Source organism: Miniopterus natalensis, chromosome 4, assembly GCF_054644295.1.
Source record: "Miniopterus natalensis isolate mMinNat1 chromosome 4, mMinNat1.hap1, whole genome shotgun sequence".
In the NCBI taxonomy this organism is placed as follows: Eukaryota; Metazoa; Chordata; class Mammalia; order Chiroptera; family Miniopteridae; genus Miniopterus; species Miniopterus natalensis.
This window is the reverse complement of record NC_142084.1, coordinates 79,310,571-79,338,099: the sequence shown is the minus strand read 5'-3', so window position 1 is coordinate 79,338,099 and position 27,529 is coordinate 79,310,571. Positions and strand designations below refer to the sequence as shown.

The 27,529-nt window shown below is 48.7% G+C and overlaps 1 protein-coding gene across 1 annotated transcript in view; it reads right to left on the bottom strand.

Moving 5' to 3' along the window:
- Positions 1 to 890: 890 nt before the first annotated feature.
- The window catches only part of ABLIM3 (actin binding LIM protein family member 3), a 101,597-nt gene continuing 74,958 nt past the window's right edge, over positions 891 to 27,529 (bottom strand). The window contains exons 9-24 of the mRNA XM_016210616.2: positions 26,644 to 26,702; positions 24,171 to 24,242; positions 19,998 to 20,153; positions 18,383 to 18,412; positions 17,737 to 17,866; positions 16,952 to 17,050; positions 15,544 to 15,591; positions 13,535 to 13,669; positions 11,967 to 12,031; positions 10,576 to 10,723; positions 9,424 to 9,453; positions 8,788 to 8,846; positions 7,005 to 7,065; positions 6,289 to 6,296; positions 5,671 to 5,751; positions 891 to 3,032 (exon numbers count right to left, since the gene is read on the bottom strand). Coding sequence (XP_016066102.1) covers positions 2,919 to 3,032; positions 5,671 to 5,751; positions 6,289 to 6,296; positions 7,005 to 7,065; positions 8,788 to 8,846; positions 9,424 to 9,453; positions 10,576 to 10,723; positions 11,967 to 12,031; positions 13,535 to 13,669; positions 15,544 to 15,591; positions 16,952 to 17,050; positions 17,737 to 17,866; positions 18,383 to 18,412; positions 19,998 to 20,153; positions 24,171 to 24,242; positions 26,644 to 26,702 — 1,295 coding nt within the window. The 3' untranslated portion in view covers positions 891 to 2,918. The remainder of the gene's footprint in view (positions 3,033 to 5,670; positions 5,752 to 6,288; positions 6,297 to 7,004; positions 7,066 to 8,787; positions 8,847 to 9,423; positions 9,454 to 10,575; positions 10,724 to 11,966; positions 12,032 to 13,534; positions 13,670 to 15,543; positions 15,592 to 16,951; positions 17,051 to 17,736; positions 17,867 to 18,382; positions 18,413 to 19,997; positions 20,154 to 24,170; positions 24,243 to 26,643; positions 26,703 to 27,529) is intronic.

The window sequence follows — 27,529 nt, the reverse complement described above, 5'->3', positions numbered from 1 at the left end:
CTCTTTGTTAGCAAGATGCCTGCCTCCTACCAGAGAGGCTGAAAATGCCAAATGCTCAGTTTCCCAGCCTTCTTTGCAACAAGGTCACGGGTCTATTCCCTAGTTCTGGCCAGTGGGACCTGGAGAGCAGTCTACTGAGGAGTTCTGGGAAGGTCTTTCTGATTAAAAGAGACACACAAAGGGAAATGTCTTTCCTGTTTTTTGATGTGGCTGAATGAGAACATGACGGCTGGAGTCACAGAGGACACAAGCCAATGTGCTGATGGTAAAGAGATACAAAAAGCCCTGGGCTCCTGGTGGAGTCACTGAGCTGCCTAATTGACTAGCCCTGTACCGTGGACTTCTGGCTATGCAAGACAATGTGTGTTCTCATTGTTTAAGGCACTCCTAAGAAGGTACTCTTTACATGGAGCTGAAAACATCCTGACTGATAAGAGTGGATAGATAAGCTGGTCTCTCCAGGCAGGCAGCTGGAATGGTTCCTGGCTCTACCACAGTAATTAGGCACCCTCTTCAAAGCTGTTTCCTCATCTGGGAGACAGAGATAAGAATAAAGGCTACCTCTGGGGTTGTTACAGAGGCTTAAGTGAGATGGTGGATGTAAAGTCCTCAGCGAAGAACCTGGCTCATTACTAGTACTTACTAATGAGGAACTATTACTACTATTATTATTTTTGATCACAAAATCTTATCTGGACCATCCTCTACCATCTTACAGGACCCCATGTTCCGCAGGAACCAATCTGGGTGATGCTTACCTTATCAAATTTTCTTATTTTATAGAAGGAGAACTAAGGCCAAGGCAGAGCTGCTCTCTAGACTCTTTTATTTTGGAAAAAAAAATGTGCATGGCCCAGCCTCTTCCCATGTCACTCATTTCCACTCCCACTACAAACGACAGAAGGACACAGGTCTGGGTTGAAATCATGTGCCTTTATGGGAAACAAAAATATCCAACAATAACAAAAGCCCTTCAAATCTTGCCAAGTTCTCAACCAGTGATAATGAGGCAGTTTCAATGATTGCATCTGGCTGGGGACATTTCTAAAGGGTCAGGAGAGTTGAAAGACATTGGCCATAAAGAGAAGTAACAGAGAGGGTTGATATTTTAAATAAGAGCATATTAGACCTCCCTTCCGGCCCCTCATGCTTTCACCCTTTCAAGTTACAGCCTCCTCCCGGTTTACAAAGATACTTCCCTAACTTCGCTCAAATGCAGCCTCCTCTAGAATGCTCTCCTTCGTCTGTGCCAACCGCACCTGCCTTTTCAGTAATGCCTCAAACATTTTCTCATGCATCCCCCATCACTTCCGCCTTACATCCGTCACATTTGAGTATGTGCCTTATGATACCCATTGATAGTAGGCACATCCTCAGACCAGGGCCCATGCTGATCGTCCCAGTGTTCCCACCTCCCTCCCCCGTTCAGTGCTCAGTATACAGCGAGTGCTCAGCATCAGCAGGTGCTCAGTGAGGGTGTGTTGAGTTGAAGCCAGTTCTACATGCCACTTCATATCACCAGCCTCTTGAGAGTCCTAATTGTCATTTCCACATATTCATCCTTCCTCCAAGACCTCAAAATTGCCTGACTCGAGGCATCTCCAGGAAGGAACAGACCCCACCAAACATCACCAACTCAGAGTAGAAGGTCTGGAAAGGGGAGGAGAGAAGGCTAAGCATTCACCCCCCATTCCAGAAAGGGGCAGAAGAAGCAGCCACTGGGGGAATCCAGGAGGATCGAGACTGGTGTGGGCAGTGCTTCATTCTGGAATCTCATAAGCAGCCATTTTTGGAAAGTTTCCCCTATAAAACTCGGCAAACTTTGTAGTGGGAGTCAGGGCCTGGTGGGTTACCTGGCCCAGGACCAGCAGGCATAGACCAGGAACCTTTCTTTGGAACATGGCCTATATTCCCTTGAGAGAGATGTTAGAGGTTGTCTGTCTAGTTGTTCGGTTAGAGCTATGGTGGGAATGTTAGCCTCGTGGCGTGTTGAGTTGTCAGGCACATAGATTGTAGTAAGGCTGAAGAACACAGGCTGCAGTAACAGGCCTCTCCTTCAAAGGGGGAGGGTCAGGAGGTGCTGGGAGCAGTGAGGGAGAGGGCAGGTCCCAAAAGGTCCCGCAGCTCCAGCTCTAATAGGCGTCCTGCTCTGTCTCCCTCTCCCTCTCCTGGCTCCCATTCCTCCCCTCAGGTTCTCCATGTAGGGCCAGGCAAAGGGGCCAGTTGGAAGTGGTGGAAGAAAAGGCAGTACCTCTTCTTTTCCTACTGTGAGTCATAGATTTGGACCAAGGAGAGGTTGAGGTCAAGGACAGAGGGAGGACTGAAGAGCTGAGGGGAGGCCAAGGCCCCTGCCACTTCCTGCTACTGCTGTAAGGAGTAGATCCGAGGCCCACACTTCTAACTGCCTCACCCTCAGACAGCTCCTAATTGTGGGTGATGAGAAAATTCTACAAGGGCTCTCAAAGGTGCTCAGTGACTCTGTGCGATCACTGTGGATCCTCCCATGGGAGGGCCCCTCTGGGGCCAATAAGATGTGGAAACAGCATGGTCAGCCTCCAGCCTTGAGACTGGGAAAAGAGCCAAGAAGCAGAGAGAAGAGACTTCTTCAGGCACCTCCTTTAGGAAAGAGAGTTGAATCTTGGGGAACTCAAGTTAGGACAGATGTTTCAGTATAAAAAGGATCCCCAGTAAAAGGATGGGCGTCCCCTCAAATCCCTTCCCAAACCCCATTGCATTTAGAAAAGAGAAAGTAAGGAGCATAAAAATATCTTGATGACGTGGGCTTGCCTGACAGTACAGAAAAGCAAGTCTCATGGCAGGCAGCGTGTCCCATTACACAGGAGGATTATACTGAGCTTCAGTATAGAGATTTAACATATATCTTTATATAAATGCATATATATTTATAGAGCCTCTGTCTAGAACAGCCGGGCTTGCTTCTTCAGTTCATTCCTCTTCCAGAGGGCCAGCCGGTCAAACTCAGAGATGGTCATGCCGAAGACTTGGTAGAACTCTTCCTGGGACAGGTGGCGCTAAAAGGAAGTGGGAGGGGACAGAGAGGAAACAGCTTGAGGATGTGAGGTGTAGGCTGGGGGCACATGGAGGCAGGAGCGGTCACTGTGTTTCCTTTGGATGTGCTGTGCCCGGAATGGCGTCGGACCCACAGAAGGTGTGTGATGAATATGTGTTGAATGGATAAATGCATGAATGAATGTTTCATCAGAGGGACCTCTGGAGCTGGTCTGGCTAGAGAGGCTGCCCCTGCTCAGGATTCAGGTGGGACTTATGCTTCACCTAAGTGTCCCTGGATGCATCCCGGTTCACGCTACCTTTCTGCATCCCTCTTCATTCATTCATTCTGTGTTCAGGAGTGTGTAGAGATTAATGATACTCCTCTGTCCTTTGGGAGAAAATGGAGGCATAGCCAAGATTTTAGGGTGTATTTCCTCCTATTAATAGTTTTACACATGATTTGGATGGCTGTTCCTCAGGCCAGTCAATGAAAAGGCACTACTGTTCATATTTATCCACCCACTGAAATGTCCTTTCATCTCTTTCTTATATGAAAACAAATGTGTCATAAATTGAAACATTGTTCTGCATTCCATGGCAAGCCCCTCACCCCCAACTCCTACCTTCTTCCTGCCTGCTCTGCCTGCTCTCTCTCCATTACAAGCAGTCTTAAAAGTTGACACATTGTCAAAAGCTTTTAGATTTAGAAATATATGACACTTAAAATGTGGCAAAATGTTAACATTTTGTGCATTTAGGTGGGATGTTCATTTTATCCTTGCAACTTTTCTGGAGTTCTGAAATTTTTCAAAATAAAATTTAAAATTGTTTTGAGAGAGAAATATGTGGCCTGAAAATATCCTGCCTGAAAACTTACTGGAATCACAGAGATAATCTGTTAGTAGCAATTATATCAGCTAATTTACTCAATTCAGTCCACTCCCTGATCTGGTACGGGGGGCTAGGGCAGTGTCTCTAGCCCAGTGCTCTCAGCTCAGGCAACACATTAGAGGTTTCCACGAGTCTCTGAAAAACACTGATGCCTGAGCTCCTTCCCCAGACTGCAATTTAACCGGTCTAGGGTGGAGCCTGTATTGGTATTTTTAAAAAGCTCCCTGGGTGATTCTCATGTTTAGGGAAGGTTGTGTTTCCCTGGTCTGAGCTTCTGGGGCCTTGGAGGATGTAGGAGAGCTAAGGGTCTTCCAGAAAGAGCATTCCCATCCCTTAATGCTGGCATTCCACGGAGCTGCTGTGGGAGCTGTCCCCTTCAGCACTGGAAGACACTCACTGCCAGACAGTGAAAGGAGGCCCTTGTTAACACGTGGGAGGAATCGTGTGCTTCCTCACTGCTACCCCAACAAGCCAGAGCTGGAAGCACTCACAGAGCTTCCTGAGCACTTGCATTCCCCTCCTACTGCCCCAACCATCTCTCTACTCTGTGTGAATTCCTCTGCAGTTCAGGTGAAGGTGGTTGATATCCTCGACCTGTCCCAAAGAGTGCTGAGCCTCCTCTCTTAGAAGCCTGCATTCAAATTCACAAACATTTCCTGACACCTCTCCCAATCCAGGCCATGTGGTAGATGACAGACGATCTTTGGCAGGCAGAGGAAGTGGATCTGCACACTAGACACTGGGCTGGGGGAGGCTGGAAGAAGAGGTGAGTGACACATCCTGGGGGAGGCTTGGGGCACAGGCATCACTAGAAAGCAGCCCTGAGGAGTGAGGAGGCTGGTGAGATGGGAAAGGCAGTCCAGGGAGAGGCATGGAGAGGCCCTGGGGTAGGAAGGGTAGAGGGTACACCTGCATCAGAAGAGACCAGGGACTGGGACTCCACTCCAGGTATGCTGGACGGCTCGAAAGCCCACTGCCATGCTCAGGTCACCTCTGTGCCTTTATGCTGTTCCCACTGTATGGTGCTCTCCTCCCTCTCTCCATCCATCCTAACCTGCCCACCTTGAAAGTCCAGCCAAATCCTTCCTCTTGGTGGAAGCCTGGTCCTCCAACCCAGCTGTACTGGTCTTCTCTGAATAAGAGCAGTCACACATTGGTGGAGTGCTTACTACTCAGGACAGTGCCTGACTCAGTGCCAAGGGCTCTCTGTGTCTTGTTCACTTGGCAACTTGAGGGAAGCACAACAACCACCCTACTTTATAGAGGAGAGACCTCAGCTTTAGAGAGGTTGTCACTTGGCCAGGCTGCCCACCTAGGGATGGCAAGGTCAGCGTTGGAACTTAGGGAGTCTGAGTCTAGACTTCCTTATGCTTTTAATTCTGCACAGTAAAGCATACTGTGCTTCTGGGGTCCTGGAGGATGCCTCCCCATCCTCCCCATCACAAGCACTGGTTTTCTCTACAATCCTGCATAAAACCAGTGCTGAATTTCTTCTTATCTACAGACCTTGGAGAGTGGGGACCAAATTTAGCTTACCTATGTCTGCAGAAGCATCAACCTCAGATGGGACACACTGTACCTGTGTAGCACAGATGCTAAGTAAATTGAGGAGGCAGCACAGAATATCATGGAACAGTTCCGGGCTAAAGAAGCTGGGCTGGAGCCTTTGCTTTTTCAACAAGCTATGTGACCTCAAAGCCATTCATTTCCCTGGCCCCTCCAGAGTTGGGTGAGACCCAAAGGCTCCTGCTCAGTTTTTATACTTACCTCTAAACGTGTCCGGTCCACATCCTTGGGCAGTCGGTTTCTTCCTCTTGTGGTCACCAGCAGTAGTTCATAAGGGTAGATCTAAGGAGAAAGGATAGGGATAGGGGCTTGCAGGTTGGGTGAGGGCGGTGGGCTTGTCCCTTCAGCCACATTTTGTGTCTGGGCTCCCTCCTCTACCCAAAAAGTGTCAGAGGCTAAAGTCTGGAGGGAGGGCTGGGTCTGCCTTCCCTGGGGTTGCCTGGCAGCCCCAAGACACCTTTTCCCAAAAGGTAAGGCCCCAGAGTCCCCTGATCTGCTAGGGATAAGCTTGGTGGCATTTGGCATTAATGTGGGCACAAGGCCTCCTGAATGCAAATGTCTCATATTTGGTGATTTGAAAGCCTCCAGAAAGTCTCTGAGGCCCACGGGGAACTGTCTACTTTTAGGAGGCAGGAGTCGTGGGGAAGGATTTAGGGAAAGTGAGCCAAGAAACTGGAAATGCTGGTAGTAAGAGGACCCTGGAGGTTATTTATCGGTGTCCCCTTTCCTGCATAGACAGTGCTGTCAGTCTCCTGCTGGTCCCCAATGCAGCAGTTCCTGGTGTCTCAGAGACCTCCCAGGTCTATGTGTCCCCTTTACCTTGTACTCTGTAGAGAGAAAAGAGACACAAAATGGAAACACATTGGTCTTTGCTTTGCATCACTATACTGGCCCCTGTCTTAGAGACCCTGTGCTTGCTCAGTTCATCCCAAATCAAGGCTGGTAGGAGCACCATGATGGCTGGAGATAGGGGTTGAGTTGATCCAGAGAAATGGTTTTAGGGGGGGGAAATGACTTTTGAGATATTTAGAAGAGAAATAAGATGAGTCTAAAGTACAGGGCAAGACCCTCCATCTTCTGGGGGGATCCTCTAAGATTTTATATGAGCTGCCCTCCTGCCTGAGTCTGCATGTAGGAGCTGGTAGAGGCTGGTGGGATAGCCTCATGGCAGACTGCCCACAGCTCATGGAATTTTTGCTGGGAACAACATGCATTTGGCTCTGAGTGTTTCCCTGCACCCACAGCTGGCAGCAACTCCAGCTCAGCAGTACTGGGACAACAGTACTTTGGGCTGGCTCCGGGAATCCAGATGGGACAGATGGCCTGGAGGTCACCCAAGGCCAGGGACTGGAGAGGATGAGGGGTGAGGAGTGGAAAAGGGAGGGACTGGGAAGTGAAAGGGAGTGGGAACTTGGGGTTTGGACAGAGCCCAGCTTGGGGCCCGAGTCTGTAGCAATCTTTTGTTGAGGGTCATGCGACATCTATGAGCAGTGCATCCGAAGTCCCTATGAGCTCCAGGGGAGGCCGGCACTCACCTCGCATGCCCCAGTTGACGGCATTCATGCTGTCGTAGTGGAAGAGGTCTGCGCTGGGTGTCTACAGGGGAGACAGAGCCATTGCTGGCCTGAGGCAAGCTCACCTCTGCCTCCCCGAAGTACTCACCTATGTCCAGAAAATGGACCAGGGTATGTGGGACATGGTGCCCTCGCAGAAGCCTCAGTCTCAAGTTGGGCTAATTTAACTCATTGCCATATCCCTAGTGCCCAGGCCCAGCACATAATAAGCACTCAATAAATATTCATTTATTGGTGAATTACATCTTCTGCTTTCTTTCATGAGCTCTGCACTGGCAACCCTATTTAAAAATGCAAGTTGCCCTCTCCTCAGATACCCAATCTGCCTTATCCTGCTCAACATTCCCCCCTTTTCCCCACTGAACTTATTACCTTCTACATTCTATATAATTCGACTTGTTTACTATTTACTACCTACTTTCTGTTTCTCCTAAGAATGGAAGCTCCAGGGGAATGGGTTTTTGTCTGGCTTGGTCACTGATGTATTCCATGCACTTGGAGTGGTGCCTGGGGTATATAAAATACTTTTTAATAAATAACTGTCATGTGAATGAATGTCCAGGCCCCGAGCTTGTAGAAGACAGGCCTGTGTGTCCTTCAGCAGGACAGGTTGATTAACAGCAGCTGTCAATCTCTGGTACAGCTCAGATCCCTTTCATATGCTTGACCCTGAAATAGTCTAAGGGGTCTATGGCTTCTACTTCTGCCCTTCTGTAGTCTCTGGTCCACACAGCAGTGGAGGGATCCCTTTACAATTCTGAGTCAGGTCACACAGCACAGTTACTGGGAACCCTCTCCTTACCAGCGTGCAAGGCTCTACTGACATCCCTGTTGGGTTTCATTTCCATGCTCACTCCATGCCAGCCCCGTGTCCTCCCCTCCCAGGGCCTCTGACACTGTGCTTTCTTCTATCTGGATGGCTCTTGCTGGTCTTCAAGCAGTGAGGTCCCTCTGTGCCCCCAGGCCTGGCTTAAATCCATCCCTCTCTGGCTGCCTTCTCTCCCTACCCCCATGTCTGAGTTCCATCTTAGCACTTATGATCGCTTGACTGCAAATCCTACCTTTACTTGCTGGTTGTCTGTCTCCCCAGCTAGAACTCAGGTTCCCTGGGAGCAGCAACTTTATTCACTGCAGGACCCCCAGCACCTAGAACAGTGCCTGGCACTTAGTAGGTGCTCAGTTAATAAACATCTATCTCAATATCCCTGCTTTCCCCCATCACCTGTCCAGTCACACAGCCTCCCCTCTTGCTAACAAGATATATTTTTTATTCCCTTTAGGTCCTTAAACCAACTCACTGATCCTGTGAAGGTTTTATGTTGCAGGCCATCAAAGAGCTCAGAGGGCTCCAAGGCATGTCAGGCAAGTGGAGCAGGCGGTCAGGTGCGGGCCATGGGCTTGACTCTTAGCCCTACACTTACTGGGTGTGAGAGCCTGAGCAAGTCACCCCACCCCTCCATGCCTCCATAGTAACCACCTCACAGGGTAAACGAGTTATTGCTCGTAAAGTGCTCAGCACAGTGCCAGGCATTCGCCAGCTTTGCCCACGAGGACTCCTTTTCACATAGGGCTCACTGGGAGGAGAGCAATCATTGCCTTTGGGTTCCTTCAGTTAATCCTCCTCTAGCCCCAAGGCCTTTGTTCAGATTCCATCCCTAAGGAGTCACCATAAGTACCACAGCAATGAGCTAGTGCTGGACTTGCCATCATCGTGGGGGCAATGTCCCTGCATATCCTCTCTTACCCTGTGCAGCCCATTTCTTCTGTAGGCAGGCAGGGAGGCAGACTTGGAGATGAGGGGATCTGAAAAGAAGAAGCAAAACAATTACTAGGGGGCCAAGCCGGGGACCCCTCTCCCTGAGCTCATTTGGCTGCAAATGGCCAATATTACTCCCCAACCCTGGGGCAAAGAGGCCATAGCCAGAGGCCAACAGCCCCTTCCACTGCTCTCCAGGCTTGCAGTTAACCATCTTAAGGGATCTCACCCTGGCAGAATTCTAGGCCCACCCGAAGCACCCACTCACATGGTCTTCTGGCCTTGTCCTGCACACATCTAGCCTCTTATGATGGACTCCTGTCCTGACACAGGGTGGCTCTGGACAAAGGCCCTGGAATTGGTGGTGAGCTCAGAACCCAGACAGGCAAGCGCTCACATGGGTAGGAGAGGTGCATACTCTTTCTCTCCCTCTGGGAGCTATTAGGCATGTCAACCCTGGTTCTGGAACCAAAAATTGAAGCCCACCAGCTGACAAATACAATGGGGTGGACTATTTGAGAGGAGCGCTGTGTTGGGACATCACAGCTATGGGGAATCTGCAGCTGACTCAGCTCTGGCCCTCACAGGATACCATGGGATAGAGGCAGGATGGGCAGAACATACCACTGTCAGCCAGGTAGTGGGACCGAGGGGCTGCAAGAGAGAAAAGCCAGAGATCAGTGTTCAGAGACATAGTGGACAGTTCATGGGGCAAACAGACATAACTCCCATACCTGGGGCGCCCTGGCTGGAGGGGAGGAGGGACCTCATTCACTACCTCCTTTCCCACTGGTCAGTTTCCAATTGCACTTGTACCCCATCCCCCCCCCCCCCCAGCTCCTAGCCCAGCACCTGGTGCGTAGCAGGTGCTCTGTGATATTTGCTGCGCAGACGCCATTGAATGGAGTTGAATTTTGAGCAGTATTGGTGGTGCCCACAGGCAGGGGTTAAAAACAGTGCCCCTCAGTGGTCAAATAGGGAACTATCCTGGCTCTGCCATTAGTAGATACATAACTCCTACAAGTTACCTAATCATGCTTCAGTTTTCTCATCTGTAAAATGGGGAGGGAGTGTCTCCTTTATAGGGTGATTGTAAAGAATATATGGCATAATACAGAAAGGTACTAGCACAGTGCCTGACACATACAAAACACTGAATAAAACTGGCTTTATCATCATTACCACTAACATCTTTAATCTCATCTAGAGGCAGGGTGATTATCCTTGATTAGGTTACTATCCATCAAGCATTGACCTGTATTCACAAGTATTCACATTAAGTATTCACAAGTATATCAAGATGATTATTCTTGACAAGGTATCTATCAAGTATTGACTTGAGACAGGATTTCCTGGCAGGACTGACTCCCACAGGGGTAAGAAAGAGAGGAGGCAGACAGAGCATGTGTGTGTCCAGGAACAGGGATGGTATTACAGTGAGGGACACTTAGGGCAAAGTGCTTGAACCAATTCTCTGCTTGTTTACCTCCAGTGATAGGCTGCTCACTACATCAAGAGGTAGCCCCTTACATCTTTGAGCCATTCAGATGATTAGAAGATGTTTTTGTTTAGATTGAACTTGATTGAAAGTCATTGCTTTAGATACCCCAAGAAGCAGAAGTGACTGCTCAGGGCAGAGCATGGTCTTACTTAGTGCCCCACACAGCCCCTTGCAAAGTCTGTATTCTAGAACCAGGTGAGACTATAGGAGTTCAAATTCATTGATGGAGCAGGGGGAAAAAGCCCCCACTGGCAGGCCTCCAGAGCAGCACTTACAGCCATTGAGGGACATGTCATAGCCAGCTGTGTGTAGAGCCTCCCGGCTGCTGGTGGAGCTCCTGGGTGGGGTCCAGGGATCTGCATAGGAGCTGGACCGGGCCTTCATCTCCTCTTTCAGAATCAGCCGGCCAATTCCGCTCTGGAGCTGGGGGTCAGGGGAGAAGCAATACGAAGTTAGAAGGAAGCTAGAAACACTGAGATAGAACAGGCTTGAAAACAGCTGAGTGATTAGACTCTCTATAGTGAACTGTTGTCATTTTTGCCTTCCCAGTGTCCCTCCCTCCTTGCAGCATCCATATTTTCTTTTGGGACTTCATCTCAAAGTCCTGTGGTCCTGTGGCCTGGGTGGGACTCTGTTGATGGGCTTAAGAACAAGTCTGGCCAATGACAGGACTGCATTGCCCTGGCCATAGTGATTGGTTCAGTGATGGGCCGATGGCTCCAGCTGGGCCAGTGAGAGCCTTCTCTGGGACTCTCGTTGGAGCTATTGGCGCCCATCTTTTTTTAAAAAAATTTTTTAGAGAGGTGAAATTCATATAATATAAACTTAACCATTTTAAAGTGAACAGTGTAGTGGCATTTAGTACAACCACAACCTCTATCTAGTTAGAAAACATTTATATCACTCCCTAAAAAGACCCTGTACCCATTAAGCAGTCACTCTATTTCCCTCTCCTCCCAATCCCTGGTAATCATCAATCTATGTTCTGTTTTTATGGATTTACCTGTTCTGGATATTTCATGTAAATGAGATTGTACAATATGTAGGCTTTTGTGTCTGGTTTCTTTCACTAAGCATAATGGGTTTTTTTGAGGTTTATCAACATCATGGCATGTATCAGTACTTCATTCCTTTTTATGGCTGAATAAAATTCCATTGCATGGATATACCACATTTTTTAATCCATCCATGAGCTGATGGACATTTGAGTTGCTTCCACCTTTTGGCGGTTGTGAATAGTGCTGTTATAAACGTGTGTACATATATTTGAGTATCAGTTTTCAGTTCTTCTGGGTATATATCTAGAGGTGAAATTGCTGGTTCACATGGTAATTCTACAATAGTGGCACCACTTTCCATTCCCACCAGCAATGCATGAGAGTTGCTAGCACCCACATGCCACTACATGAGAAGAACCTGCCTGAGCATGAGGCCAAGGTAGAGGCAAGCTGGCACAAGAGCAGAGAGACAATTTCCCCATGACAATATTTTGAGCAGCTGGATCTAGTTATAACTGAAGCTAATCCTACCATTTGGCTTTTCAGTTATGCCATTTCTTTATTCCATCAAAAAAATGACTTTGAGTTTGGTTTCTGTTACTCGCAAGTGAAAAAATCCTTAGTAACATACTGTTCAATCATCTTGTTCAGTGGTGTGGCCTGCTCACCTTGTGCATGCTGCGGTCAAAATCATCCTCCTCTCCTCCAGACGAGAACCTTCTGGCACGGGGCACTGCCAAAGGACAGCTAGGATTAGCTCCGGCGTGTGCTCCCCACTCAGCCTGCTCAAGGGGCAATAGAGCCTAGACAGGTGGGGGTTTCCTTTATGCGCCACCACTTTCTAGCTGAGTGACCCTGAACAAGTACACTTGTGAACTGCTACTCACCATGGCCTCCCTGTATGGAGATGCCCAGCATCCCTCCCATTCTTGAGCTGTGAGGTACACGTGAAGCTGACTGCCCAAACAGAGCTCATAAGCCTCAGTGTTGGGACTCTGCCTGATGCTGGTGGGAGAGAGAAGTCCTCTTTCTGCCCAGGGGAGGAGGTAAGCCTGGTCTTGCTGGAGCTCCCTGTGCTATGACATGGGCAGAGTCAGCCTGAGAATGGAGCCACCTAACTCAGGGACAGGACAAGTCCTGATGACATTCATTCACATCCAGATCCAGCTGTGCCACACAAAAACTTTCAGTCACATGGCCCAGGAAATCCCTGATTTGGCCTAAGACATTTGGGGTTGTTTTTTTTGTTTGTTTGTATTTTCGTAATTGAAACAGTTTCATCTAAGATTCCTCCCTCCCCCAAAGCCTGCTGGCTGTGTCTTTCCTGACTATACAGCCTCTGAACACTTATTTCTTAGGACATTGGTCACTGTCCACTTTGGGTCATAGCTGTGCTGCTGTCTTATCTCCTTTCGATATGGAAATGTCTTTGACGGTGGGGCAGAGGGTCATCTCAGCTCCTCAGAAGCTTTGCTTCAGTTAGTAAAAGGTGTGTATTAAATCAAAAAGGCACTTGATGAAAATTCCTCCCCAGACTTGAAGGAAACAGCTTTGGGTGCGAGACTGGTTGGGGTTGCACATTGAAGACCACTAAGCCCCTTCGCTAGGGTGCCCACAAGAGCCTCCCGCCTGCCTACATCCTCTCTTCAGTCCTCCAAACCTCTCTCCACCCTACAGCCAAAGTCTCTCACACACACAAATCTGATCATTTGTTACTCTTAGTACCTTCCTATTGTTCAGGATAAAGACCAAAACTCACAATGCCCAGTGGGGTCTGGCCCCTCATCACTCCCCCCACTTCACTCTGAGCTCAAGGCTAAGCTGACAGCCTTTTCTTTCCCCCATGGAACCCACCCTCCCATCTTGGGTCTTTGCAGATGTGTTTCTACACGTTGTTGGCTTGCCTCTTCCTCACCCTTCCCATAGCAGCAGAGCCTCTGCATCTGAGAAGCTTCTGTCATCTTCTAGGCTGGACAGCATGCCCCTGTCATCAGCTTTCTTACCTCCTGTATATCACCTGCCCCTCTAGTTAGGACCTGTGTCTTCTCCACAAGGGCAAGGACATGGCCTAGTTTGCTCCCCCATGTCTCCCTAGGGTCCATCGCTGACCCTCAATACATGTCTGCAGAATGAATAAGTGAATGATCATGTGAAGGAGTGGGTGACTATCCTGGCCCCTGTGTACCTGGTGTAGGTGACAGGGCTCTGGCCCTGGCTCCCCTGTGGGGCACACTACCTTTGGGGGACCCATGGTAGGTCCAATACTCAGACTCTGAAGCATAGTAGGGGTCTGGCGAGTAGGCTGGACTATACTTGGAGGCCTGGCTGATGTCTTCACTTGTTTTACTCTTGGTTGCTGTCGACAAATCACCTGCAAAGGCCCCAAAGAGAGAGAGCTTCAGGGAGGCAGAGTATTCTAGACCAGTGTCCTATATACTCTTTCCCATGTCTCAGCCAGGCTCCAGCCCAGAGCAGTGAGGCCACTTTGAGGCCAGGATCTGGGACATGGAGCATTGGAGCTGGAAAAGCACTGAGGCCAAGGCTGCATTTGACACTTAGGAATCTGAAAACCAGAGAGGGGAAGGTGCTTGCTCAGGACCACACAGCAAGTTAGACCAGAAGTGGATCAGACCCCCAACTCAGGGATCGTTCTACCACATTCCACGGACTCCCAGGTGTGCTTCTAAGTGAATACTAATGCTGTGGTTCCTCCAAGATTAGACATGTCCCAGGTGAGCCCTTGCCCTCACCTTCTAGAAGCCAGCCTTGTTGTGGATTTGAGCTACATCTAGAGTGGGAATCGGAAAGCAGGCCGTGCTGCATGTTGAGTCAGGTCAACTTTCTCATTCTGAAATGCCAAGTCCTTCTTGGGGAGATGATATGACCCAAAGGAAGGAGCACTGGACAGGGAGTGAGTAATGCTAGGTTCTGCTCCCAGCTCTGCCACTTAACTCAATTGTAACACTGGGAAAATCCTTCCTCTGTCTGCCTCAGTTTCCTCATCTGTGAGCATCAGAATTGGTCTTTTGGCTCAGGTACCAACCAGCTTCAAGCTTCTATGTGAATTCCTACATGGGGTGACCATCAAACTATTACAGGCACAAAACCTTGTGGGGCAGTGACTTTAGCACGTCCCAAAGACTGGCAAGAGGCTGATTAGGGTGGAGAGAGGGCTGGGGAAATGAGCGCAGCTTCAGGATAGTTCCCCAGGAGAGAAGCTATAGGGACAAAGTCTACACTCCGGGCAGCCAGGGCAGCAGAGTGTCCCAGGATGGCCCTCAGCCAGCTCCAGGCTGTGCCCCTCCCCAGCAGCACTTGCTCCCAAAGCTTTCTATTGCCTGGTGATGTGGGCCCTCGCCCCAGCCAATCTCATTCGGCCCCTTTCTTCCTTCCTCTACCCACTCAGTCCACCTCCACCCAGGCTCCCTGCTTTGGTGCTGCCTCCCAAAGCCATCTGCAAAATCCCACACAGTCCTGAAGGGTTTGGGATCTGGGGGCCTTATCTGGATATGAAATCAAACTAACTTTGTCAGGGTTGGTGACTTTCTGTGGCCACTTGGGGCACATAGTGTGTCCTCTGCAGCCACACATAGGTGTGCACAAGCTCACAGACTCCTCTGGACCCCAGCCCAGCCCCCTCCAAAATCGAGGATGTTTGTCTAAATGATCAGGTCTTAAGTACCCAGAGCCACTGTTTATATTTGTACCGCCCCTTCCACCAGCTCAGTGAGTTCAGATTCCTGCACAGGGCTGCTTTTGCCAGCTCCATGCTCCACCAACTCTGTTATCCAGCTAGACCTGTAGGCACATGAGGGTGACAGGGTGGCAGCTGCGCCTCCACATCCTCAACTAAGAGATGTGCTTATTCAACTGAGGCTCAGTAACTGGGACTGTCAGGTCTCAGTGATAAATGACTGAGTATCAGTGCCCCAAGCGCTCCTCTCCCAGGGAACACTGACAAGGGTCGCTCTGACCATGGAATTCAGGACGCCAGACAGTAGGGAAGGGGGAGTTGAGGAGATGGTGGCAAAGGATTTAGGGGATATGAGGCCTTCCTTGCTCTTTCAAAATGTCACCAAACTCTTCTCCAGTGTCACCTGAGTGATTGGGGGAGGGCAGTCAACAAGAAGGACTGAGGTGCAGCCTTGCATGTGCCTCTCCTGGTAACCCATGCAGAGCCATCTGCACAGATGTTAATTGCCCCACACCCCTTGCCTGGCCATGCCCGCTTGCTTCCGACCATACCATGCCGTTTGTAGATTGGGGGTTTCCGGTAGATGTTACTTTCTCCAGCTGCCAGACAGACCCAGAAGGGACAGTAGGGAGGAGAGAAGGAGAGACAGGAGAAAAGGAGACAGCAGTTGGTCAGTTGATCTCAGAAGAGAGAGATGGTCAGCAGGTTTTTCCAAGGGTCCACCATCTTTTCCCTGGTGGGTTTCCTCTTCCAAAGCTGAACTTCCAACCTCATACCACCAGGTTCAAAGAAAGGTGAGGGAAGAGGAATGGGTGGATTCAAATGGTGCTGAGGAAGGGACCTGGGGCCTGAATGGTGGGTATGCAGGCAAAAGGTAGGCAAGTGCTCAGCAGGACCCCATGCAGGAAGTTATCCATTCCTCCACCCAGCAGCCACGCCTCATTCCATGTGCAAGTGCCCAGAGTGCTGCAGCCATGGTTCAGTGTTATCTCCTCCCACTTCCTCAAACAGACAGGCTGGGAACTTTCTGGGGCAGGTGAGAAAGGTATAGATGAAAGAACAGGATGAGCTCCTGGGGAAACATGAATGGGGAGTGAAAACCTGAGCTCAGAGTTGGGAACATAGTCTAGTCCAGCTCTGCTGTAACTCAGAGTGAGATCTTGTCCAAGTCACATCTACAAGGTCACCTATCTCTGTCCCTCATGCTCGCAACCTCTAGCTACACTGGCCTGTTTCAAGACCTTTGTACTTGCTGTTCACTCTGCCAGGATGTGTTTCTCTGGGATCTTAACAAGGATGATTCCTTCTCATCTTTTGGCTTCAATATCACCACCTCTAAGAAGCCCTTCCTGACCACCTCACCGAGTCCAGCCTCCCCGATCCCAATCACTCTATCGCATATCCTATTTTATTATCTTTACAGCACCTACCATTACCTGAAATTATACTTTTACTTATTTGTTGACTCATTTATGTCTCTCCCCACATTAGAGCATAAACACCATGAAGGCAGGATCTGGGCTGGTTTAAGCACAGTTGCAACCTCAGGGTTCAGAACAGTGCCTGGCTGTACAGAAGGAATAACAGAGGCTCAGAGAAGCTAAGTAACTGGCCTGAGGTCACCAGCTTATATATAAGCAGCAGGATCAAGATTTAATCCCAGGAGTTTTGATGCAAAAGCCCGACTTTCAGCCTGATTACTGCTGTGTCCCATCACGACCCCTAGACATTCAAAGCACTTCCCTGGGCTTCTTCCTAGTGGTCCTGACCAAGGCTGATTCTGTCAAGTGAGTGGGCTAAAGACTATCGGTGTATCAGGGAGAGAAGGTGGGTTAGTTCAGGTGACTGGTTAGTGAGGGTCCCTGGGAGCCGGCTTCTCCTCGGTGCCGGTGCAGGGTGCCCGGTGACCCCATGAAGCATGCATTCATCCATGCTGGGAATTCCGGGCTGGCAGCCTACCTGGGATGTGAAAGTGCTTGGGAGCCTGGTAAGAGGTCGGAGTGGAGGACCTCACATCTAACTGGCTATGGTATGGAGAGCTCCGGCCACTCTCGGGCCCTGGAGCACGCAGGCAGTGGTCCCAGAGAGAACAGAGGCAGAGAAAACAAGCATTAGCGCGGTGGCAGTCAAGGCAGCAGTGAAGTGATGACAGCAGGGACAGTGGGGAGGCAGCTGTGCACTCATGCACTGTGTCTGCAGAAACAGGCTTGACCCCATTTTCTTGCTTCACCCCAAAGTCAGGTTTTGTGGGTTGTAAGAACCCACTCCACCAAGCTTCAGGAAGGTATTTTCACCCCACCCTCCCCATCCTGCCTCTCCCTTAATTGCTCTGCTGGCTTCACCCCTAACCTCAGAGCTGGCTGTCAACTACCTGACTGGCCTGGGTGGGGCTGGGCCGTTGAGTGAAGGCCAGGCCACAGCCCATTTCTGGTCCTCTGGGTGGAGCAGCCTAAGGATGAGCACTACAGTGTCTCTTCCAGCCAGGGCCTTGGGCTGCCGCCACGTCCCTTTCCTAGCAGCTTACCACCCATTTCCCCACAGCTTCTCTTCTGCTCCCCTGCCAAGGGCATCTGCAGGGACTCGGGGAGGCCCAGCCAGTCACCTGCGTGGCCACAGGCCTGCAGAAGCCCTGCTGGACAGAGATCTCAGGAAAGCCCTGTTCTGCCTCTGCAGCTGGGGACATCAGGCCACTATGTTGTTCCCCTGGCTCTTCCTGTCCCTTTGGGGGCTTTCCCCTTCCTTACCAGAGCGGTAGTAGTGGTGAGGCGAACGGGAGAAGGTTGGGGACATGCCCTGCCGGCTATAGGTCGGGGAATCGATGTATCCCGGGCTGGAGGCCCGTCTCTGCCGGAGGTCCAGGTTTTCGTAGATGTCCTGAGGGAGGAAGTGGGGCTGTGAGCAAGGTCAGCAACTAGATGGGCCTATGGCCCAAGGGTCTAGGAGGCAGGTAGGGGAGAGACAGAAAATCCAGGATTCTAGGGGCTGAAGTGTAGTGCTGCCCTTCTGAATACAGAGACCCCCTCCCTGGGTTACACATACAGCTCAAAGAAGGGTGCAGAGACTTTTCAGGGCCTTCACCTATCACTCACAGGCCCTTGAATGGAACCTGAGAGTCAGGTCCCTGGAATCCTGGCCAAGGATCACAGAAGCATCAGGGAAGTCTTCTCTGGGTAGAAAGGATACATCAGGTCTCCCTGCCCCCCAAACATTTCTACCCTTTATGCCACCACATGTTCCTCCAGGTCATGCTCCTATCTCCCTATCATTTCCCTGGTTTGTTCAAGGGCCCGGGCCCCTTGGGGGCCTGGGGAGGGGTAAAATCAGAGGCCTGTTTGTTCAACATAAAGGGACACAATTATATAAAAGGTCTTCCCAAACCATCTTAATTACCTGGGAGTAGGGAGATAATGTTCCCAGCGACTTAGCAGCGAAGAGTTTGAAGGCAGTCATGGAAGGAGAGAGAAGAGAGCAAGAGAGAGGGACAGAGAGCAGTTAAATAGTTCAGCAAAGAGAGGGCCTCCGCTGCCCCCTGGCATCCCTGTCCAGATAACATCCTCACTTAGAGGCCTGGGATATTAGCAGTTCTCACAGGTAGTAGAAAACCTTAAGATTATGCTTTCCTTTTGCACATGGGAACCCCAAGGCCCAGAGAAAGGACAGGATGGCTCGGGGCCTCTCAGGGAAGAAATGGCAGGGTCTTCACTTGGACCCAGGCTTCTCCACTGCAAGCTCATGGTCATTTCATGACTCCTCCTTGTCGCTTTACCAGTTCATGACCCCTCTGTGGTTCATAAGGACAGAGCCCAGGGTAAGGGATCCAAAGGTAGGGCCAAGCAAGGGCCAGGCTGGTGCCATCAGTATGGGAGTTAGGCCAGTGGGTGGTGCGACGAGCTGGAGAATGGAACGTCCCATCCAAGGGGGGCTGCTCAGGCCCAGCACATCAGGGCCAGGCTGGGATGTCTGCCCAGCGTTAACACAGCTTCTTAAGTTTCCAAGACAAGTCAGACAGGCAAAATCTTATGTGAAATCTCCCAATGTTTAAATGTTGAAAACTAATTTACAAGATATTACAACTAATTTAAAAGATATTTTGTGAGTGAAAAAAAAAATTTTCAGGGCTGGGTGTGGCTTGTGGGCCCTAGTGTGCCATCTCTGTTCTCAGGAGAATCAGCTTCTACCAAATACTTGGTCCCCTTTTCCTGGTCCATTTCAGGGACCAGAACCCAGAAAGTCTCAGCACCGGGCTCTCAAACCAAATGGAATCCAATCCCTTTAGAGAGGAAGGGGACGGTGGTGGAACAGGGACAAGAACTCAAGTCTGTGGCTTCCAGGCCAGGATGCTTCTGCTCCAAATGACAGCTCAGGAGTGTGCAATGAAGTTAGAAATCTCCGGGGATATTGACCACCAGGACCTCCAGGGTAGTGGCCACCCTGCCTTCTCCAGAGAACACTTTCTCTTGTCCAGGAACCATTTAATTATTTCAAAATTCATCTGATGCTGAGTTTTTATAAGAGTTCTTCTCTTGCACAGGGACTTAAGGCCAAAAAACAGAGAACCTACTAATTAGGGATTATAAACCCAAATGGCCATTAAGCATGGCAGGGGAGGAGAGCCATGGCTGTGTATAAAAATTTCTCCACTGTAAGGAAAACAATATAGTTCAAATGATAAGTAGTTACAGGTTCTCGGCTTCAATATTGGGGTTCTCAGGGAGTGTTGGGGACTCAGGAGAACTGGAAGCCCATGTCCAGTCTATAGCAGGGCATTGCTCCCCATCCCTGGATGGTGGAAATACTGGTGTAGTGTCTTCAGCTCTAATTTTCCAAGTAAAGCCAGATTTTTGGATGAAATCACCTGGTTTTAAAATGTTGACTGTAAATTACAGTTTAAAAGAGTCTTGGGTGCCAACACTGGAGGGCAAAGTGTCTGTGATGGAGGGGACTGGGGACCCCGTGGGCCCTGCTCTCCTCCAACAGCCCCAGAGAGAGGGACAAGATGCCATACCTCTCCATAGCCACATCTCTCCAGCATCTCATCAGACGTGTATCTGGAATGAGGCTCGTAGGAAATGAGGTCGGGGCGTTGTATCTCGTAGATGGACTTAACCTTGGGGAGAGCTGCCAGGTCTTTGTAATTAAGGATCTCATTATCCACTTTAGCCTAGGGAAGGAGGAAATGGACAGGAAAGGAGCAGAAAGATAAGAGAGAAAGGAGAGAGGCACAGGGAGGACGAGCTTCTCTGGTTTCCACTAAAAACCAAACTTTAGGATGGAAGACTCGCAGAATGTTAGAATAAGACGGGTCTTAGAGGCCATCCATTCCACAGGGCTAATGCTGATGGCGGGCCCAGGATGGGTGAGGCCCCGTGCTTACAGGATTCATCTCCTTCAAATGTCATGACGTCTCTGTGACATGTCAGGGTGCTGGCTGCCTTCTGATCCCACAGGGAGAGACACCCCATTCACAGCATCCTTGAGGATGATGAAGATGGTAAAGGCAGAAATAATCACCATAGAAAACACTGGCTGATGTTTGGTGAGCACTTATTATGAACCAGACACTGTTCTAAGTCCCTTATGTGGATTAACTCAGTTACTCCATACAACTCACAGCTCTAATAGTAGGGTCTAATATTATTCGCACTTCTGAATAAGGAAACAGGCACAGAGAGATCAATGGACTTGCCCAAGGTCACATAGCTAATAAACAGCAAAACCAGACGTCAAACCCAGCCAGTCCAACCTGAGAGCCTGCCCTCTCCAGTGGCCTCTCCTAGTCCCCCAGGGCAGGGAGTTCACTGACTTACAGCTGTCAAAGGGCTGCATCAGAAGGCTGCTTCTCACATCAAACTGAACCGAGCCTCTAACTACTGCCTGCCTTTGCCTGAGCAGTTCTCTAGAACCACACAGATGAGGAGAGAGCTTCCCCTTGCACGGGACGGCCCATGTCTTATGGTTCCTGAAGCCATGTTCTTTCCATGTCTGCATCCTCCAGAGGTTCCTTCTGTGACCTGGTTTCTGCTGGTTAACAGGATCTGTCTCCCCACAACTACTGTGCTCACAAGGTCCTGAGGTGATGCAAATTAAGAGAGGCCACTAGACAGAGAATCCAAGGAGACTGTATTATCCCCATAATGTCTACCAATGCCTCGGGGGCCAGGCAAGTCTCAGGGCCAAGACTACTATAGAGAGAGCAACTTTCATAAAGACCTTAGAAGCGTTGGTATTTTAAACACTTCCTAAGGCCCTTCCTCTTTCCATCCTGTCCCATCCCACTGCTATTTGGGCACTGTGCTATTCATTCCCCTTTGCCCATAGACCCACCATCCACTCCTCCTTTCTCTGATCTGGGCTCTGAGGCCCCATGGACTGTATCACAGGCTCCCTGTTTTTCAGCTGGGTTTGGGCAAAGTGGGGCACCAGCAGTGTGGGAGGTGAGTGAAGAAGCTATTTACTTGTCGCCCTTGCACCTGCCTTGCCTGGGACTGCTCTTCCACAGATCAAGCTCTTACTATCCTTTCCCTTTATGCGAGGGTGGTGACTACTTCCCACTCTTGTAGTCCTGGGATGCTGCATGATGTGTGTCCCCTAATCCTGCCCATACCTATGCAAACACTCCCTTCACAAAACCTATCTCACTTAAACCCTCTGAGGTGTGCCATCTCATTTATGCCAGACCCTGCCTGGGTCAGACATCCACACCTGTACCAATTTGGGGGAGTGTGAATAAAGGGAGCCTCATTAGGAGAGTCCACTTGCATAAGTAACTGCTGCCTTTCATTCTGGGATGTTAGATCTTGACCTTGAGAGCTGTTGGCATCTTGCAAACTTGTTTCAACCTATCACTCACTGTTCATCTCAGCACTTTATTCCAAACCTCAGAAACAGTAAATTTATATTTCTTCCTATGGCTGCCTTGTTCACAGGTTATAAATGAGTTTATAGTGATTGGACAGAGGTATCCTAACATAATTAGCCAGGAAGGAAGGGACCACATGGAGCTGGTAGAAGTCAATTCTCCTGGAGATGACTGCAGTAGTCAGTGGGGGATGGAACAAAGTTTGAAAGGACCAGTCCCCTCCAGGTACACTAATAATTCTATTTTAATACCAAGCCTCAGTATTTACAAAAATTAAACCAATACTCTATCTTTCTGCCTGTTATTGCCTGTCCCAAAGGTGGTTGGATTGATTCTTCCCTCAGTTTGGAAGCCGTGTTCAGAATGGTCTGACTTAAAACATGGCTCACATCACGTGTGCAGTCATTCCCCAGAGCCACCGGAGGTGAGGCACCATTAAGGGGAGAGCAGGAGAAGAGAGAAAGGAAGACACATGCCTACTCAAGAATGTGGGGGTAACTGATCTCAATGTGTAAGCCCCCAGCTGGAGGGCAGAAAGGCAGGTGTCCCCAGTTGCTGTTGTTCATCTGTAGTTGAGCTACTTCTCACAAGGGCAACTCTAAGAGATTTCTCCAGGCCTCAGGGTGAACATCATCAGGGCCTAACTTATTTCACAAAGGTTAGCAAGGCTCCTCAGTAGCACAGGAGAGACCAGCCAGGCCCAAAGGGCATTATGGTGCAGCACTATATATCCTGAGCTCACATACCTTGGTAACTCTCTTCTGGAGACAGGCTCACTTTGGTCAATAACATTCCCATGGTGTAGGCCCTGAAACTAAGCTCATTAATCCTGCTGTGGTCTGGCCTCATTCATAGCACCAGGGGGACAGTCACCTCTCTTGTCCTGGACAGGAATCTTCAATGAATACAGCCTGTGATCAAAGTCGCTTGTCTTTTGTGGGAGCCACATGGCAGTATTGACGCATATTGAACTTGCAGTCAGTGTTTACTCTTACATCTTTTAAAAATTTGAACAGAGGAAGAAAAGAAGGGAAACAGTCCCGTCAATGGGCATTATCCAGTGATCAAGGAGGAAACTGGATGTAGATTTGGAGTAAATTAATGATCAGGCACGGTGGGCAGGGCCCACCAAAGGCTGGCAGGGCCCACCAAAGGCTGGCAGGTTTGAGGACTTGTCTAGAGCTTCTTATTAGGATTTCCTACTCTAGACTCCTCCACCCCCCATTTGTGGTCTTCTTGGCTCCCTTGACTCAAGGAAGGCTGGAACAGTCTGGAGTCAGCCAGACTGAGGTTTGCTTACTGTCAGTGCCCTCCTCTGATCATTGTGGTCCTTTCTGGCTCTGCCTCCTCCGCATCCATTATCTTCTGCTTATCTCTCAGGTTTGAGCTTAAATGTGTCTTCCTCGTATTCTTCTCCCAGCTGATCCTAGACTGTCTGTTTCATCTGCAGCAGCAGCAGAGCACCCTGTACCTTTTCTTCCTCGCACTTATCAGAACTGGGACTGATCATCCGTGGAATTACGTACTCATTACATTACGATGTTATGCATCGGGTTGGTGCAGCTCCCCACCATCTCCCAGTGCTAGCACAGCATGTAGTGGAGTAGACACTCAGCACGCATTTTTTGAGTGAACAAATGAATAAAATGAATGAATAAATTACATATCCAAGGGACTCTGAGGTCACCTAACTCAACTCTTGTCCCCTTTGCCACATCCCTGGCAGTGATGACCATCTCTGTGTTTGATGCCTCTAGGGTTGGGAGTTCAGACACATGCACAAGGTTTACTTCGTCCCTGGACTTCTCACATGGATAGGAAACTCTTCTTTATGTTTGCAAATCCTTTACGGCCATGTTTCCACATTCATATGGCTTCTACCACCTTTATGCCTCTATCTCCATGTTGACATCCCATCCAATACCCACTCTGAATAGTACTCTGATCCCCAATTTTTCTCTTGCCCTTGTCTCAGTTAAGTGATGGGGAAGGATGCACACTGCACTGGTTTCAGAGCTCGTCGAGGGCTCTTGCTGTTGCTGTACTTTCTCGTGCTACTACTGACTGACTTTGATATCATCCCTGTAACTCTGTTTACTAAGCTATGTGCTCCCCAAGGGCAGGGACCATGTCTTCCCTGTGCCCCACTGTATCCCCAGCACCTAGCACAGAGCCTAGCACATGACAGGCCACACTGGGTAACAGTAGATACCAGTTGGATAAAAACCTGACAGCTATCTCTGGCTTGTCCTTAGAACTTCTTTAGATTCCAGGCTGGGGAATAAGAAGGTCCTACTGTGACTGAAAAGCAATACATACACAGATAACTCGGTTGGGTGACCCAATGCTGGATCCAGGGGGTGAGATGGAAGTTTCAGACGTCCGCCTGTGCTGTGGGAGAGACAAGACAGAAGGGGTGAGAAGCTGCACCTCTGACTTGGTGGGAAGGGGGAAATGGGGTATAAGAACACAGCTCTTCAGGGACCATTAGCATTACTATTAAAGCACTCTCTGGCTATTTCTGTACTTTCTCTTCATTTTCTGCCTTTTATTTATTTTTATATTTTTATTGATTTTAGAGAGAAAGGAAGGGAGAGAGAGAGAGAAACATCAATGTGAGAGAGAAACATCGACTGATTGCCTCCCATAGGTGCCCTGACTGGGAATTCGAACCTGAAACCTAGGTATGTGCCCTGACCGGGAACTGAACCCGCAACCTTTTGGTGTACAGGATGTTTTAACTAACTGAGCCACTTGGCGAGGGGTTTATTCTCTGCCTTTAAATCAATGTCTGAGTGTGAATGAAATCAGAAATGCACAGCACTTCAGGCTGTTGGACTGAATATGCATTTGTTTTTTACATATTTGTAATCAGCCTTTTAGATAGGAAGTTACTTATAAAACTATTTGGGGTAATCCCAGTCAATAATGTACTTACTTTAAGTGAATAAAATTGTTTAGTACTCATTCCTTAGTAGTTTGCTTATACAAAATATAAAAGTAGGTTAAACTTCATGTAATTGCACAGTATACTGACTGTTTATAGTATACCCATTGCCAACTGACATCAACCTAAGTGATGAACTTAAAAAAAAACTTTCGCTAAACAATGGTGGTGGCAGCAGAACAACACTGTGTCAGTCTCAGAGAGTGGCAGCATGTTGTGCTTAAAAAGTAAATGGATCGGGAACCAGCGTCTACTAATAAACTACGTGATTTCAGGGATTGGTTTTAGGGATTGCTAAATTCCCTTTCAGATCTCTCATCCTACAACTTAAAGCGTTCCAAGTGGGGCTGTACAGCAGTGTTTCCCAAACTGTGGATTGTGAACTAGTGTGGCTCTGGGGAAATGAATTTAGGTAGAACATTTGATAATACGGAGTCCTGAAGTGAGAGAGTAAAATGGAAAATTCTATTTTAATCCTCTCATATCAAGGAGGAAGTCTTAATTTGGTGCTAATACATTTTAACAACTGTCTTGACAATTGCTAATTCCCCAACACCCCCTTCCCCATTTTTTTAACAAAGAGAGTTCAGGAAACATGATCTAGCTAGAATTTCCAAAATGTATTCTTAAGAATTATTTCATTTTCATCAAATTTATTTTACGGTTAGCTTCTATTTATAGCAAGTAATACTGGGTTTCCACTTAGTGATATAAAGTTTTATTTTAAAATAAGTTCAGTTAAGTAAAAAGTGGTGAGTTACTTTAAAGAAAAAGAAAAACATTAAGTATATAATGATACAGGTGACACACAGATATGGCAAATAGCATCAGGTTTGTAGGAAGATGGCCGAAACTTGAGAAAGTCACCAAAGAGGAGGAAATTGAGGAAGAAAAGGATGATTAGGTCTTCTTACACTTTAAAAGGGAGAGGCCTTAGAAGAAACAGGAGAAAAAGCACAAACTTATGGCTCAAAAACAATTATATATCAATAAACCAGCTCTTTCCCAAGCTTACATTAGATGGATGAGATGGCAAAGGAGACAACATTACACCAGCTGGTCAGAAATTATACACGTGTTTTAGGCTGAGACTCTACCAGGGAACTTTTAACACAGCACCGAGGTACCAATTGATATCTGAAGGCCAGAGTGTAGGGGCACCTTGGAGATCATCGAGTGCCCCCCACCACACACTCTAGGTATCTCCTCCACAGCATCAAGGACCCAGAAACAGGGCCCTGTCTTGCAGTTCTTGGATCAAGAACCCAGAGTCACAGGACTCCCTGGTGCTTGTCAGAGCACAGTAATTCAGAGGAACACAGGACCTCTGCTGGTCCAGCGTGTGTCTGGAGACTGGCTGTGCTTCTGCCTGGCTGCATCACTGTGGGCAAATCACCACCTCTTAGACCTTGGTTTTCTCACAAGCAAAGCAAAGATAAAATTCCTTGCCCCACCTGCCCCATGGGGTTAAAGAAATCAAATCAGACAGTAGCTGTGAAGATCCTCTGCAAATTCTCAATCCCTGTGACAATATTAACTATAATTATTAATAAATGACCTGAGGCTGGGGCACCTCAGAGAGGCTGCCATCTTGGTAAGCAATGGTTAAGATACAGCCTCACCCCAGAAACACTTAAAAACTCACATTAAGACACTGCTGTACAGTTTTCCAAGTGCTCTCACATCCAATGTCTTAATCCCGCCAAAAGCCCCATGAGGTGGGAGTTACCATTAAGGAAACCCAAGGACACAGGCACACATTTGGGAGTGTGCACACTAAGGAATGACTTTCTACTAAAGCACAGAGCCTCCAACCTGTGGCAAGAAGTAGCTGGGCTTGCTTACCTTTAACTTCTTCTCTGCCCGGGCTGCCTGTTTGCAGATTGGGTGCCAAACCTCAGAACCTAGGGGGCCAGGAAAATAACAAAGTCTCAGACCTTTCACACCTACCAGCATTCGAATCTCTCTCCCCTCCCCCCATTTACTCCCTCAACAGCATATGTGCCCTACACAGCAGCCAGGACCCCTGGTTTTCCTGGCTCTCTGCTGCTACATGGATTCAACTGGCTATGCACACTTTCTGCCTGTTCAAATCCTACCCATTCCTCAAGGTCCATGCCTGATATGACATCTTTTTGCAAACATTCTTACCTGCCAGCTGAGAGTGACTTCTCTCTCCTCGGTGATCCATAGTTCTTTGTATCTCTCTCAGCACAGATGGCCTTAAATCATAGCAGTTTGTGGATTTATCAGCCCAACTAGATTAACAGCTCCTTCTGGGCAGGAGCTGGTCTTTATTCATTGCTGGATCTCCCACAGCATCCAGCATGGGACTTTGCTCTCAGCAGAGTCTCTGTACATGTTTGTGAGGTGAACAGATGAGTGGATGATCGGCAGTGAGTGACACATAGCAGGTGGTCAATAAATGTATGTTGAATGAATGAATGGCAGTGGAGGTGAAATAAAGTGACAGACTGTGGTGAACTCCAGCCTTTCTTCCTCTTCAAAGGCTCATGACAGTCTACCAGAGCTATCACATTTAAGGGGAAGAAGTATCATGATGTATATTCTGCTTAAGAGCATTGACTTGACCTGCTAATTCCTAAGAGACTCCAGACTCTTCAAATTTAGTATATTGCATTTTGTTGTGGGTGAGAAGCCAGTTGCCAGCCTCAAACCAAGAGGCCAATTTGGAAAGGCATGAGCAACAGGTGGCCGGTCACATGTTGAG